Here is a 16,468-nt window from a genome sequence, read left to right as displayed (position 1 = left end):
CATGATGAATGAATATGAATGAATGCATACAACCAAAGGTTTTTAGTATACAAAATGAATACGTTGCTGATCGACTCACACAGCAAACACCACAAGAACACCAACCACTCGGATTCTCTGTACTGTGAACGAAGACCACCACCAAACAATAAACAAAAACCACAAGCGACATTATAGCGACAAGCATTGAAAGATTGTAAACACAACTTAGTATGTATGAAATACTTCAATAACTGGGGCGCAGATTAAACCAAGCAAGAACATTTAATAGTTTGTAAGTTAGGCTCTACTAAAAATCAGATAATGCCAGATCAGATCAGACTAACAATCGATAAGAGCGCGGCGAAATAACGAGAACTGCAATTTCAACAAGGGACAAACTTTTGGTCAAAACAATAGCTATACTTATAGAGTGGAGCCTAATATATAAATACCTAAGCCTAGATCTAACATTTAAAGTTTTTACAAAACAAAAAATGCGGAATGAAACTGTAACAAGATAGGAATACTTGAATTCAAAAGTGCAAATAATGCGGTAGCAGTTACGTTGACAGTGCTGATATTTTATGTATATCTTTAGTTTACCCTCTTGTATGCACACACAATCAGACTCCGAACTTCTCCCCTCCCCGAGTCCAAGGCATATCACTCAATGTCCTTTTATTTATGTACCTCCTACACTTAGCCTAACGATATTTAGTTGTACCTTATCATTTTTTTAAAAGCGTAACGAAATTTGTTGATTTCTTCATGTTGATTCTTCGAATGGAAAAACGTCGCGAAGGAGGCCTGTTTTTCATTGTAATTTCGTATTAATTAACTTTAGAGCAAAGTGGTGTACGGGTAATATAAACAAGGTAACTCTTATCCACCGTCCCCCGGTGAGAGGTGGCAACTACATTTCAATATTTTACAAAGTAGTTTTAGTTTCGTCAAAATCAACAAGCAAAAACAAACAAACAATATCAATATGTAACGTATGCTTAATATTTGTACTATATCGAGGACACAGTTCAAGTTAACATTATGATGAGTTGTTATTTATGCGGTGCGGGTGAGGACGATCTTCTCTGATTCCCCGGGCCGAACCTTATTTATACTTGTGTACATCCTTTACAGATCCTTTAATTTAGATTTAGTTACCAAGTTTGCAAGCTGTTTTGCCAATCGTACATAATGTGAGCATTATAAAATACATAATATTTAAATCTACATGCTTATATTAAATCATTTACGGCACTTACAAATTAGTTAATAATCCTCCAAAAATGAAAATACAAAAAATAAAGTGAGGGAATACCACAGCCCGCCAAAATGTTAAATTGAACTTTCAGAAATTTCTATGAACTAAATTTAGTATAGAAATGCAATATATACAAAATTCAATCTTTCAAACCTTCTAGACTTCAAATAATGACATATTAATAAAATATTTGTAACTTTTAAAAACATTGTTCTATATGTTTGGAAGAAAGAAACTTAATTTTATTATTTTTTTACAGAAGCTTATGTTTCGATTTCGGTTCTTAAATCCAGTACTCTAATAAACTAAATATCTCAGCTGCGAATATTCTTTCATATTTAACTAGTCTTTTAACCGAGGCTTATCATAGTGGTAAAAACTATACCTGAGATAGATAGCTTACTTAAGTACTGCATTTAAAAATAAACAACATTTTGTGGGGCTGTGCAATTAAAGTGGGGGCGTATTTGTTGACTTCTTAAATTGTAACTGTTCACTTTCCATTTGTTTTTTGTAGTTTATACACAAGGGATTAAAATTTTAAATTTATTTCTAAATATTTACTTAAAGCAACCCGAAGCAAAAAACAAACCAACCAATTTTAGTTCTAAGCAAAAAACGAAAATAATCAATGCAAAAGGAGTTCGCAATCCGGGGCTCGATAAGAGATCGCCTAGACAGAACCAACATTTACATTATATATTCAATTAGTTTAAGCTGAAGCTGAAATGTGTGCCGACAATGAATGCATCTCGTAGTTGTAAAATGAGCGAAATATTATATTCAACAATAATTTACTTTACCAACACAATACATGAGAAATGTCCAAAGCTTTAACTACTCGCAAAAAAAGAAGCGGAATATTGACCGGAAAACCACTAATCACTAAATGAAAATGCCAATAAAAAGCTGTTATCTCCCATCCAAAACAATGGGCTTTACGGTTGTCCCTATATACACGCGTAAATATGTATAGAAAACTGGAAAACTCCAATTTTCCCCAAGAAACTCACAGACACTAAAATTTCAATGGTTTCTTCAGTATCGTGCAACTAAAAAATGTTTAAGGAGAAGGTTGGAGAACTGGGAACGCCTTTAATATCATTTTCAACCGATGTTCTGCTCAGAGTCAAGGCCCAAAATCAAGACAAAATGCCGGGATATCCACATGGGAACTTACATTTTTATCTGTCAAAATTCAATTGAGCTTTAAACTAAAGGTAGATCGAGAAAAACATAAAAATAAAAACTTAAAAAAAACAAGGCAAGAAGATAAGTAAGAAAAATAATTGGGGTCGCATTGTTTTTACATATTACTTATAAATGTGCCGTTTATAGATGTCTACAATTATATACAACAAATATAGATATATACCTAGATATATAATCAGATCTAAATCGAAGCTAAACAGCAATTTGCACAACTCTTCCTAAAGGAAATAAAAAAAACAAATCTAAATCTAACAATAAAATTATATGCCACAATTACCGAGATTTCAAGAAGTGACGGACTAACTCCAAGCAATTATAAACGTTACATTTGAATAACTAACTTATGATATGTGTGTACTCTATACTCTTCCAATTAGTCCTGAGTCCTACCCACTAAAACCCAGCCCACACGCGCGGTCCCCATAGCCACACAACGTATTGTTCCAAATACGAATCAGATCGGACAACCCTTAGCTGAAATTGGACTAGAAAAATCAATACGATAATACCACTTATACGTGCGTTTAGATTAAAGAGATCATCTGGTATACATCCCTTACTTTAAAAATCAACCAAAATGCCGGGTAATTAATCAATAAAATACATATTATTAGTTCTAATCTAAGCGAAGTAAACAAAAACATCAACATATTGATAAAAATAAAAAGCAACGTGAGCAACGTAATATGGGAAATCTGTAACTTTGGTGATCTTTTTAAATGTTATTAGTAAAACAAAACAAAAATCAAGTTTAATGAGAAATACAAATCAAACCAGTTTTAAATGTGACTTAAATACGACGTAAACGACATTTTTCCACAAAATTATATATGTGACAAAACAAAACCAAAATCAGAGTTTGTGACATATGCAATTTAATGAAAGTTGATGATCTTTTCGATAGAATTATGTAAAGCTGTCTAACAAGTAGTTATAAGCGCTTCAATACAAATACCATTTAACAAAAATCGACAAACTCAATTAAGTTATAGAAAACACAATTACATTTAACAAAAAGTATATGTTTTATACAAATTACATTTATTTTTATCAAGTTTAGCGGCTTTGTTTTAAATTTGAGTTTTAAGCATTAAAACCAAACCAACCATTACAAAACAAAATTATTTCAGTTTGCTTTTAAAATAAGAAAACAGCATATACAATTCATTTTTGTTCAATAAAAATATATTTAACTAAAAATTCGACTTGCCTTTTGAAATCAAGGCTAAAATGCTAACAGTTGTGAGGAAATCGCTGGGCAGCTTGAGCCTTCAGCTGCCGTTTAATCTCCTGCCAAGGTACAAATCAACCGACGATGCCAAGACCGCTCTGATCATTCTGGCCCCGGGAGCCGAGGAAATGGAGTTTACCATCTCCGCGGATGTTCTGCGGCGAGGAAAAGTAAGTTTTGATAGGTTTAACTATTTAATGCCAAATGAATTGCTAAAAATGTTCGTCAATTTGCTCTAGTTTCATATAAAACGTAATTTCTTTAAACTTTTTTGCAAATATTTACTGAGTTCAAAAAGCTTATTTGATTAATTAGAGACAGGTCAGATTGTCTTCCATTTTTTCACTCGCTGGAACTTTTTACCTTCCTGTCTTCTGATACGAACTGATATGTGTAACAACAAGTAAATCACGTAATTTAAATAAAGTTAACAATCGAACATAAAAATGCGTTTCTCAACAGTGATCTGACAATTAACCTTCATTTTAAGAACATATGATAGTAAAATATAAATTTATTTCTAACTTTTTTTTTTCTAAAATTAATTAGGACTAGTTATCTCATTTTGATATAATCAAACTCGAGCTAAAATCGTTGAAACGACACAGAATGTGTCTTTCTCTATATAGATAGATATGAGATATATTCGATTACGCAGGTCGATCTTCCATTAAAATAAAAGTTATATATTCATTTTATAATTTAAAATAAAAAGTTTCTAAACTGGAATTAAAAGGTCAGTTAAATCTTACTTTAATTTTGCATATTATGTAAAACAAAACATTTCCTTATTCAACGAAGACTTAATTTCTGCCGGCAATACCATAACCATTTAATGGCTTCTACTTCGGTTAGATCAACGTTACGGTGGCGGGCTTATATGACTGTGAGGCGGTTAAGTGCTCCAGGTCTGTGGTCATTGTGCCGGATACTTCTCTGGAGCTGGCCTTGACCCAGGGAAGTTATGACGTAGTGGTCTTGCCTGGAGGATTGGCCGGTAACAAGGCGTTGATAAACTCGTCTGCTGTTGGTGAACTGCTGCGTTGCCAGGAATCAAAAGGCGGACTGATTGCTGCTATCTGTGCTGCTCCCACTGCGCTGGCCAAGCATGGGATAGGAAAAGGAAAATCTATTACATCGCATCCAGATTTAAAGCTTCAACTGAAGGATCATTATTGGTAGGTTTGCGGTTAGTAGATATACATACATATAATACTTATTCATACTTTTCTCAAATGTAATCTTTCATTCGGAATAAACGAGAAAAGAAGCTTTTTCCGGCAGGCCAAAGTTTTTATACGTTTTTCGTACGTTTTTCGAAAGTAAAGGGGAAATTTGCATTTTATTTAAAGACAAATTTTAAGCGAAAAAGACCAAAAAAATTAAATACTTTAGACCTACGTTCACATAAAAAAGCGATTGCGTTTCAAGTCTCTAGCTTTTAAAATGCAGCCGATATATAAACAGATCGGCGGTCATGGTTATCTGAACTCATCTACTTATCCTGATCAAGAACATATGTATATACTTTATCGGACCGGAAAAGTTTCTTTTTCTACCAGCTACATACTTTTCATCGAATACAATATTCACTTTTACTCAAAAACTCTGAAGCCACTTTATGAAACTAATACAATTTTGGGTTTCATTTGTTAAGCTATATAGACGACGAGACTGTGGTTCAGGATGGAAATCTCATTACTAGTCGTGGTCCTGGTACATCCTTTGATTTTGCATTAAAGATTACCGAGCAGCTTTCTGGCGTTGAAGTGGCCAAGGAGGTAGCCAAGGCAATGCTTTGGACATATAAATCCTAATTGGAGTTGTATTAAAGTATCAATTTTTCCATACGATACTTAGGCTTACATTGTTTAAAATAAATAATATTTACTAAAATGGTTTTTTTTAGGGTTCGAAAATAAATTCTTTTCTATCAAGTTTTATGAATTTTTGGAAATCTATTTGGATGCTCGGTTTGCGGAATACTATGCTAATACTTACGATTTATAAACATTTCACATTCTCAAACCACTATTAAAGTGGTGTTAACCACTAAATGAAAATATATACGAAGTATATCACTACGGACGGTAGTACATGTGTTGACAATGCGCATTAAGAGCGAGTACATAGGAGACTACTATATAAAGACGCTAATTGAAAGTCTGCTGTAATGGTCCAAAGGGATCGCTACAAGAAAAGTGACCTCCAAGAGGAGGTTCAGGGGAAGAGCGGTAAAAGTGACTTAACACAAATTTTTTAAGTGAAGCCATTGGTCCCGGGTTGGTAAAATATTCCACTTTTTTAGCACAGTTTAAATTTTTTTTTGAAATACGCGTCGAATGAAACCCAGTTTGCTTGGATCCGATTCTGCCTTCAAAAGATTATAAAAAAATACTTTATTTTTGGGAATATCTCCAAATACAATTTTTTCGGTTCTTGTTTGTTAGTTTCAAAACATTTTAAGGACAATTTTTAGAATTCTAATAATTTTTCATGTGCTGGATAGGTAGTTACAAAAAAAGGTAGTTCTAAGATTCTTTAAATAACTAGCTTGCTTAGCGGGAAATCGCTAAAAATGGCTAAACTTTCACAGTTACAACATCTAAACTATTAACGCTACAGACAAGTGATGTATGCCATTAAAAAGATGTTTTCAAATTCTAGTCACGCTCTTAATAAAATACTTCAAAAATAATTAAATTGTTTGAACCGATTTTAGTTTAAATTTGTACGTATGTAGCCCATGAATGTTTTCAGTTTAGAGCAGTTAACGTTGCCCTGGCAAGGACAAACATTTTCACTAAATATTTGTAAAATATTTATTTTTTTTACAAAACTTAATTTAAAACTAAACCAAATACCATGCAAAAAGGTGAGCAAGATTCAAGCAAATATCTTAAAAACAACGAAGAAAAAAAACCAGATAGCATTTGCATTCTCGTTAATTTTTATATCCATACAAATGGTATTATAATTTCAGTCAGGACACATTCCCGACTAGGATAGTCGATCTAGCCATATCAGTCTGTTTGTCCACTCGTTTTTACGCAAACTAGCCTTTCAGTTTTAAAGCTATTAGTAGGAGTTAAAACGAGCCGGATCGGCAATTTTTCCTAACATTCCAGTTCTTCAAAGAAAGCTTGCCCCAGAAATCTGGCAGACATTACTTGAAGTGCAGGTCAGTTGCAAAAATGGTGTTATACGCTCTCCGCCCCGTAATCATTTCCACAGCTGCGACTGTAGTCTCGAAAAAGATCAACGTATTGCTGTTCCATTTTGCCCATGGCCCAATACTCCGTGTTGACATAAGCTCAGTTGTGGGATATCGTTGTTATTAAGCCCTAAAAGGGGTTAAAATTCAAATACAGAGTCCAATAGCTAAGGACTGACTTGTTTTTAATTGACGTGATAGACTTTCTCGATTTGAGGGCGTTTTTAAATAATCTTGCGCTGCGTAAGAATTACTAGAATCAGCATTTCAAATCCAAAGTCTGCAGTTTTTATAGATACCAAGATCTCGACGTTCATACGGACGGATAGACAACCGGACATGCCTAGATCGACTCGGCTACTGATCCTGATCGGAAATCAGTGTCGGGATTCCATTTGCACCGTAAAATCAAAGTTTGGTCTCTTGAGGATTTCATCGATTTAAAGTTTTAAGCTTGTGTTAGTTTCAAAAGTTAATCCGGTTAATTTATGCCCATAAGAAAGTTAAATTGAGAACTATTAACCCTGACAATATTGAAAACATTCTTAGCAAGTTGTTTTCATGACTATATGTCAGAAGTCAGATAGATATGCCTAAAAATAGTCTAGAACTGTGTTGGGAAAATCCGTGCCTTTGGAATATAGGCTGAGGCCAACTCGGCAGAGCAGCAGCAGAGCGGCGGCAGAGGCCAGCACGAACAGTGCACAACCGTATTTTTTAGGGACAAGCGCTAGAAAGAGATATCAATCGTTCTACTTTCGCACGATTGACAAACGACAGGCAAAAAAAAAACGTCCTTAGATGAGAGCAGCGTGTACGCCTAGTTTGAAAAAAGTGGTTTCGAGAAAATCGAACATGGATTATTAACTGAGCTCATCTGGCCGTCGAGGAGCTGTGGAAAAATGTTTATTTTAACCTTTTCTGCATTATTTGCCACTAAATAAGCAAGTGCATATTATTTTTATAATCCTAAGATTAAGTTAAGGCCAAAAAATAAATTTTTAGAAATAGAGTCTTGCTTGCTTGGTACTTCCACAAATAAATATTTCATGACCCTTTCTGATGGATGCTTACAAAGTAATTTTACATTTAACTTATGTTTGACATATATAGCCCAGTTCCAGTTTTAATTTCCGAAAGATTCACACGGATTTGAATTTTCCATACCTGTGCCAGTTTGCACTTCTGAAGAAATAGAAATTATAGGGAATCTAAATTCCCTTTTTTCATCGCCTTTGGCCACTCAGGTCCTTAACACTTCTTGTGACAAGTTCACAACACTTCTATCACAAGTTTCCAGCACTGGCTAAAAATCGGACCAAAGGGAAATTCAGTGGCAAATCCCCAATTGGAGAAGGAATATTAAATTATGTTAAGAGGAAATCCGAAAATGTTAACAAATTCACTGTCTAATGACATTTTATATCGATATTTTTTGATCGGAATCTGTTCAAAGCGAGCGTAAACTCTGTATGTTAACACTTCTGTTAAGTGTCGATGTTACCCAACAGCTGCAGGAAAAAAAACCTCGAAAAAGTCAAAGTCAAATCACGAACAGTTTACAACCGTATTTTTTAGGGTCAAGCGCTAGAAAGAGATATAAAAAACGTCCTTAGATGAGAGCAGCGTGTACGCCTACTTTGAAAAAAGTGGTTTCGAGAAAATCGAAAATGGATTATTAACTGAGCTCAACTGGCCGTCGACGGGCTGCGAAAAAATGTGTATTTTAACCTTTTCTACATTATTTGCCACTACAGAAGCAAGTGCATATTATTTTTATAAACCTTAGTTTAAGTTTAGGTAAAAAAAATACATTTTTAAAAATAGAGTCATGTTACCCCTTAAGTTGTGTTTGTGCAAATAAATATTTCATTACCCTTTCTGATGGATGCTTACAAAGTACTTTTACATTTAACTTTTGTTTAACATATACAGCCCAGTTCCAGTTTTAATTTCCGAAAGATTCACACGGATTTGAATTTTCCATACCTGTGCCAGTTTGCACTTCTGAAGAAATAGAAATTATAGGGAATCTAAATTCCCTTTTTTCATCGCCTTTGGCCACTCAGGTCCTTAACACTTCTTGTGACAAGTTCACAACACTTCTATCACAAGTTTCCAGCACTGGCTAAAAATCGGACCAAAGGGAAATTCAGTGGCAAATCCCCAATTGGAGAAGGAATATTAAATTATGTTAAGAGGAAATCCGAAAATGTTAACAAATTCACTGTCTAATGACATTTTATATCGATATTTTTTGATCGGAATCTGTTCAAAGCGAGCGTAAACTCTGTATGTTAACACTTCTGTTAAGTGTCGATGTTACCCAACAGCTGCAGGAAAAAAACCTCGAAAAAGTCAAAGTCAAATCACGAACAGTTTACAACCGTATTTTTTAGGGTCAAGCGCTAGAAAGCGATATAAAAAACGTCCTTAGATGAGAGCAGCGTGTACGCCTACTTTGAAAAAAGTGGTTTCGAGAAAATCGAAAATGGATTATTAACTGAGCTCAACTGGCCGTCGACGAGCTGCGAAAAAATGTGTATTTTAACCTTTTCTACATTATTTGCCACTACAGAAGCAAGTGCATATTATTTTTATTAACCTTAGTTTAAGTTTAGGTAAAAAAAATACATTTTTAAAAATAGAGTCATGTTACCCCTTAAGTTGTGTTTGTGCAAATAAATATTTCATGACCCTTTCTGATGGATGCTTACAAAGTACTTTTACATTTAACTTTTGTTTAACATATACAGCCCAGTTCCAGTTTTAATTTCCGAAAGATTCACACGGACTCGAATTTTCACTTCCGAAAGAATTAAATTCCCTCTGTTAATTCAATTTCCGTAAAGAACTCACGGAAACTTTTCGCTAAGCAATTAGCTGGCGGACTCAATTCCGCAAGCACAGAAGCCCTCTTGTATTCTTTTAAATATGTTAAGAAAAGGTATTTCATGTAAGGTAAATTTAAAAGTGTTTTTGTTCCTAACAGTAAATTAGATTAATTTACTATTTGTCCGAAACGTGTGTTGTTGGGACTTTTTTCATCGCCTTTGGCAACTCAGGTCCTCAACAATTCTTGTGACAAGTTCAAAACAGCAGCTGCTGCTGCTAGTGGTGTTGTTCAACAAATTAGATTGAATTTTATATTCTTTTAAAGGAAATCTTACCTTTGGTTCCGTGGTGGTGCTGTCCTCAAAGTTGCCTTTGTCCCGCAGAATCCTCCAAAGTTCGCCGCCCAGACAACTTACCATCCTAACATTTTTTAATTTAATTTATAATGTTAGGTTCTGCATTGCCTCCTTTACTGCGTCCACTATCGCAGTAGCCGCAGTCTGCAATGTGTTGTGTTGCTATCCCTGGCTTCCTTCGCCTTACGTATAGCCGCACGTGAGCGGCGGCGCCTCCGGCTTGGATTTGGCTGTCGGAGTCCTCCCCCTGGAGGTGCAGGCTCCAAACGCTGCGGCGGTGGCGGTGGAAGAGGTGCAGAGAAGTGGGGTTGGGGTTGAGGTGGCTAGTAATATGCCAAAGAAACCGTGTATGGGGGCGGTTGTTGGGGGTATGGGAGGTATTGGGGGTATGCGGGGTACTGAGGCTGTCCAAAATTATAGGGATTCATCTGCAAATAATTAAAAAAACTGTAATTTATAAAAATTTATAAAATTTCAAAATTTTTCTTACCTTTAAGCTGTAGAGAGCACGCGCCCGGAAACCAAAGTGACCAGATAAAATAAAAAGTTTAAGGTAGTGCAAAAATTCAGTATTAAACCAATGAAGACTAGCTTCTACATGAAATGTCAAATGTAAAAAAAAAACAAATATAATAAAATACAAAAATAACAATAAATCTTTGCAAAAGGCCAACCAAACTTAATTCCACCATAATGAAATATGAAACGGATTTTTTTTATTTCTCTTTAATAGAAACATTGAAAGTGCAAATACAAAATAATAATTATTTTATATATTCATCTGATCTATTAATAGTTATAATTAACATAATTCTTATTATCAAAACACAATACGTTTTGCTAACAAAATATTTAAAATTAACTTATCCTTATATTAAAAATTAATTAAATTCAGTACAATTTGAATTTTACTTAGACATGATTGGGTCCTATGTGGACATTGAATTCAGTCCCATGTGGATGTTGAATTCGGTCCCAGCCGCTTTCTATGGGAAAACAAAACAAAAATCATTTGGTCATTTCACTCGCTCTGCCGCATTTCCCATAAGCTAAAAACAGAACCATAAGAGCGAGCAGACCAGCTGCAGAAATTCACCGCGGGGTCAAATTACAAGTTCGAATCGAACCGTGAGAGACTGAAATTTTCCCCTTTTTTAGTCTAGGTGGCATCACTGGCGACTCTATATATTACTCTATGGACATAGAGTAATTATGTATGCTTGACTGGGGAAAGCTCAATCCATCACTTAAAATTATTGTATCATTAAGTTGCTTTAAATGTTTGCTTTTATCCATTATATTTTTTAGTTCTAACTGGTGCAGTTTGCACAAACAACATTCGCCTATATTTATATTGACTTCCTTAAACAATTTAATAAGGTTCACAATAGGCATCCCAATTTTTTGCATGCCTTCAACGAACGACAATTTTTTATGCAACACAGTGCAATATTTTTTTGCCAAGTGCTGAATTCTGGTTCATGCACTAGGACAAAAAATAAATAATCAAAAAATTAAAAAAAAATAAAAATTAATAAAATTATGTAGGTATTAATACAAATTTTGAAGTGCAATTAATTTTGTAGAATTTCCAAAGGCAACATATGACTTTAAAACCCTGATTAATTAATTGAACCCTCAATAAATTAACTCACTACTGTGGGCAAATAAATTCACTAACTTACTTCTTACCCAACATTTTGTTCGGAGACTTCCTGTCCTCAGTGCCTACCCTGAGAGGCACTCTGGCCTGAAGTGTGTTTGAGATACATGGTCACGCTTTAGTGCAGATTGAGTTTTTAGATTTTCCAACCATTTCGTTTTATTTTCGTTTTTAGGAAAATAATAGGCCATAATGTGGTACGTACGATTGGGTAAGACGCATTGTTGAAGTCTGAAAATTGTATTAAAATAAATAAATAAATTATATAAAATTATTATTTCAATTGTTTAATATTATTTTTTAATTTTAATTTCAAACAATAAGCCCTTTTCGAAATTTCTTATATTGACAGGCCTTGATTTTCGTTGTCATTAAATTAAACCGTAGGCACCGCCGCTCACAGCGGAAAGCGAAGGACGCCGCTGGAAAATTTAAGCATATAAAAATTGTTATCAAAAGCCACCCAGAACTGAAAATATTTCAATATTTTCGCCTGAGAAGCCAGGTAAGAACTCTTTTAAAGGCAACCATCTTCTTAAAGATTTCAGATGGCATATTAAAACCTAAATTAAATCTCATATTATTGTATGCCCTTGGACTGTTCATATATATGTAAGATTGTGAAGTAACATAAGCGGAATATTAGCAGAGAAGCAGCAGGATAAGCAGTACATCAGCCGAAAAGCAGAAAGCAGTAGAGCAGTAAAGCAGCAGCAGAAATGTATAGAACGCGTTATGGATTATTTTGGATGATCGAAGAATGGACAGTTTGAAGAGGAAGAAAAACGCAGAAGCAGAAGCAGAGAGAGAAAAAGTGACGCCGTAGGAAAAAAGCCGAAAAAGCCGACAGTCAAATATTTTGTATCTTTCCATACTAACTATATATAATATTAATAAAAAGCAAGTTGAGATGAACTTTCTCAACTCACATTTGGGGGCTCGTCCTAGTCTAGAAAGTGCAAGTGACTACGCCGTCCCGAGGTGTCTCAGATAAAATAAAACGCGAGCTACGAACGCCGATGAGTGAGAGGGCAAAAAAGCATGAGCCTTCTAGGATACCAGTTGTAAAAGGGAGACAGCCGTACTACACAAGCTCAGTTGCCGCAGCAGTAAAAATTTTAGAATGACTGCTCCGAACAACGAGAAGCAGCAACTTGAAGAAGTAAATGGTGGTCAGAATTTCGGAGCTATGGCTACTGAAAGCTGTTTGATCGCCGAGAATACACGGACCCTGAAGGATCTTGTCCAGCTCCTCGCCTTAAAAATGGGAATAGACGAGCAGAACAATACCAGTAGCTCAATTACTGCGGAAAGCTTTGCAAAAATCATTCCTGAGTTTGACAGTGAATCCATACCGGTCAAGCATTGGTTTGACAATTTTGAGCTGAATGCTGAGGCTTACGGTCTGAACATAAAGCAAATGTATATACAGGCTCGTGCCAAGATGACTAATACAGCAAAATTGTTTTTGGATTCTACTCACGTACACCAATACACCGAGATGCGCCTCTTGCTGGAGACGGAGTTTAGTCGTTAATACGTGTGCAGCGCGGATCTTCATGAGCAGCTCCGTACTCGAAAAAAACGGAAGCAGGAATCTTTTCACGAGTATCTTTTGCAGATGAGGAAGATTGCAGCACTTGGCAGCATAGATGCACGTTCTGTAATACGCTACATTGTGGATGGCCTAAATGGCCTATACTTGCAAATCTTTTAGAGAGCTGCAGGAACAGTATGAGGTTTTGAGCGCGTAGCCGAAAAGGGAAATAAGCCGTTTCCGTCGAACGACAGTAGTTGGACCCCAAACCAGAAGAAGCAGCTCGAATTTAACGACAAAAAGAGTCATTGCTTTAACTGTGGATCTGCCGATCATGTTCGCAAGGATTGCAAAACCGCCAGGAAATGTTTTAGATGCAACAAAGAGGGTCATATGTCTAAAAATTGCCCTGGATTAGCTGCTGGTATCCAAGTTGTGCGCAGTGCGAAACGTATGAAAAAGGTTCACCCTTAACGGCGTCGAAGTGGAATGCCTGGTAGATACCGGAGCCGACGTATCCGTATTGAGAAAGTTCATCTTCAACAAAATTCCTAACGTTATCTTGGAGAAAAGTTAATCGAAGCTGCGTGGTCTGGGAAAGAAGATCACATGCCCAGTTGGACGTTTTTTTGCTGATGTCGCGGTAGACAAAGTGACGACTTCACAAAGCTTCGTTGTCATAGACGATGAAGACATTGAATATGATGCGCTTCTCGGATATGATTTCGTCTCTAAGTTCAACCTGTCATTGTCTGCGGAAGGATACAAGTTTTCTTCCCTGCAAGGGGAGAAAGCTTCTGAGGAACCAAATCAGATGAGTATTTACAATATAATTAATACAAATGACGAAATCGATGTTCCTTCCCAGTACGCAAAGGAAGTGTCTATGCTGATAAATAACTACAAGGCAGCGGATTTGGTAGCAGAGGTTCCAGTTAAGCTGTGAATCGTTCCAGACGGCGAGATCATCCCATTTCGTCAGTCCCCGAGTCGATTCGCCATTGCCGAAGAAAAGGATGTCGAGAAACATATCGACGAATGGTTAGATGCTGAAATTATACGCCCATCTACATCAAACTTTTCTAGTCGCCTGGTGCTGGTAACCAAAAAGGATGGCACGCGTCGTATATGCGTTGATTTTCGTAAACTTAATTCGATGGTGCTGAGGGACTGCTTTCCCGTTCCGGTAATCGACGACGTGCTGGAAAAGCTGCAAAAAGGGAGATATTTTACAGTGATGGACTTGGAGAATGGCTTCTTCCACGTTGCTATAGAGGAGGACAGCAAGAAATACACAGCATATATCACCAAATCAGGACTCTTACGAATTCAATAAAACCCCTTTTGGATTTCGGAACTCGCCGGCTGTTTTTATTCGCTATGTAAGCCACGTATTTCAAGAGCTGATGAACAAGGATGTTCTTGATTTATATATGGATGATATATTAATTCACGCCGAAACTGCAGAACATTGTTTGGAAAAGATGGCACTCGTTTTTAAAACAGCTGGAGCGTTTGGCTTAAAGATCAAGTGGCGAAAATGTCACTTCTTGCAGGAAAGGATTTACTTCTTGGGCCACAACATTGAAAACGAAAACCTATGGCCTGGGCACGAGAAGACGGCAGCAGTCAGCAAATTTTCGGTGCCAAAGAATATCAGAGCAGTCCAAGCATTCCTGGGGTTGGCTGGATTTTTCAGGAAATTTGTCTTGAACTATTCCCAGATTGCTCGACCATTAACTGACCTGCTGCGAAAAGATGTTCGTTTTCAAATGGCTGAGCATCAGATGAATGCATTTCAGAGTTTGAAGGATGCGCTGACAAGAAGCCGGTTTTGAAATTGTATTTTAGAGGAGCAAAAACTGAGTTACACACGGATGCATCAAAAGACGGATTTGCAGCAGTGTTAATGCAGTGGTCGGATGGCAGACTCCACCCAATCCAGTGTTGGAGCAAAAAGACAACCGAAGCAGAGTCTCGCCAGCACAGTTACATCTTAGAAGCAAAAGCCGTATATCTAGCGGTAAAGAAATTCAGACACTATTTGCTGGGATCGCCGTTTAGGTTAATAACAGATTGCGTCGTATTCAAGCAAACCCTACAGAACGCGGATGTGCCAAGAGCAGTAACGCAGTGGATAATTTATCTGCAGGACTTTAAGTTTGCAGTTGAACACCGTCCAGGCGAACGACTTAAGCACGTTGACTGTCTTAGTCGTTATCCCAATCGTGTTATGCTAGTGTCTTTAGAAATCACAGCTCGAATTAAAAATGTCCAAGGTAAAGACGAAATGCTGAAGGCAATAATGGAAATTTTCGCCAGCCGTCCTTATGAGGGATACAAGATAAAAGGTGGACTTGTCTTTAAGGAGATAAACGCCAATGACCTACTTGTAGTCCCAAAAGTAATGGAAAAAGATGTTATTGTAGACGCTCACAATTCAGGTCACTTTGCTCTTCAAAAAACTGTACATGCTGTTCAACAATCCTATTGGATTCCTCATCTGGAGCAAAAGGTTCAGCAGGTTGTAAGCAACTTCGTAAGATGCATAATTTTTAACAAGAAACTCGGCAAAAGAGAAGGACTTTGAAACTGTATTGACAAAGGTGATCAGCCGCTTCATACGCTGCACGTGGATGGATGCGACGGGAAAGCAATATAAATATATATTTGCAATGGTGGACTCATTCACGAAGTTTATATGGCTTTTTCCTACAAAGACCACAAGCTGCGAGGAAACACTGAAGAAGCTTGAAATTTGGCCCGACATTTTGCAAATCCAGTGCGTATTGTTTCCGACCGAGACTCCGCCTTCACAGCCAACTTGTTTGCAGAGCACATGAAAAAAAGCAGTATTGATCACGTTTGGAGCTCAACCGGAGTTCCTAGAAGAAATGGGCATATAGAAAGGGTAAATCGCACAATTTTATCGATAATCTCCAAGATTTCAGCAGAGGATCCAGCCAAGTGGTTTAAGGCAGTACCACTGGCGCAGCGAGCAGTAAATTCTCATGTGCATGCATCAACAAAGAAGTCATGTTTGGCGTGAAGATGAACAATAAGCCCAGCGATCGTATAATACAGCTTTTAGAGGAGGAGTTATATTTACACTTTGATGAGAACCGGCAGCAACTCAGGCAAGAGGCAAAGGCCAATATTCAGCGGGCACAGGATTCA

The 16,468-nt window shown here is 36.6% G+C and overlaps 1 protein-coding gene across 1 annotated transcript; it reads left to right on the top strand.

The window, feature by feature from the left end:
- Positions 1 to 44: 44 nt before the first annotated feature.
- On the top strand, positions 45 to 5,544 carry LOC128255960 (protein DJ-1alpha). The gene is made up of 3 exons (XM_052985892.1): positions 45 to 3,856; positions 4,542 to 4,864; positions 5,344 to 5,544. Exons 1-3 carry the CDS (start codon positions 3,686 to 3,688, stop codon positions 5,501 to 5,503), a joined length of 654 nt encoding a protein of 217 aa, XP_052841852.1. The 5' UTR covers positions 45 to 3,685; the 3' UTR covers positions 5,504 to 5,544.
- Positions 5,545 to 16,468: the final 10,924 nt, after the last annotated feature.

This window comes from Drosophila gunungcola, assembly GCF_025200985.1.
Source record: "Drosophila gunungcola strain Sukarami chromosome 2R unlocalized genomic scaffold, Dgunungcola_SK_2 000012F, whole genome shotgun sequence".
In the NCBI taxonomy this organism is placed as follows: Eukaryota; Metazoa; Arthropoda; class Insecta; order Diptera; family Drosophilidae; genus Drosophila; species Drosophila gunungcola.
Note: the sequence above shows the minus strand (reverse complement) of the source record. Positions and strands in the feature narration are given on the sequence as shown.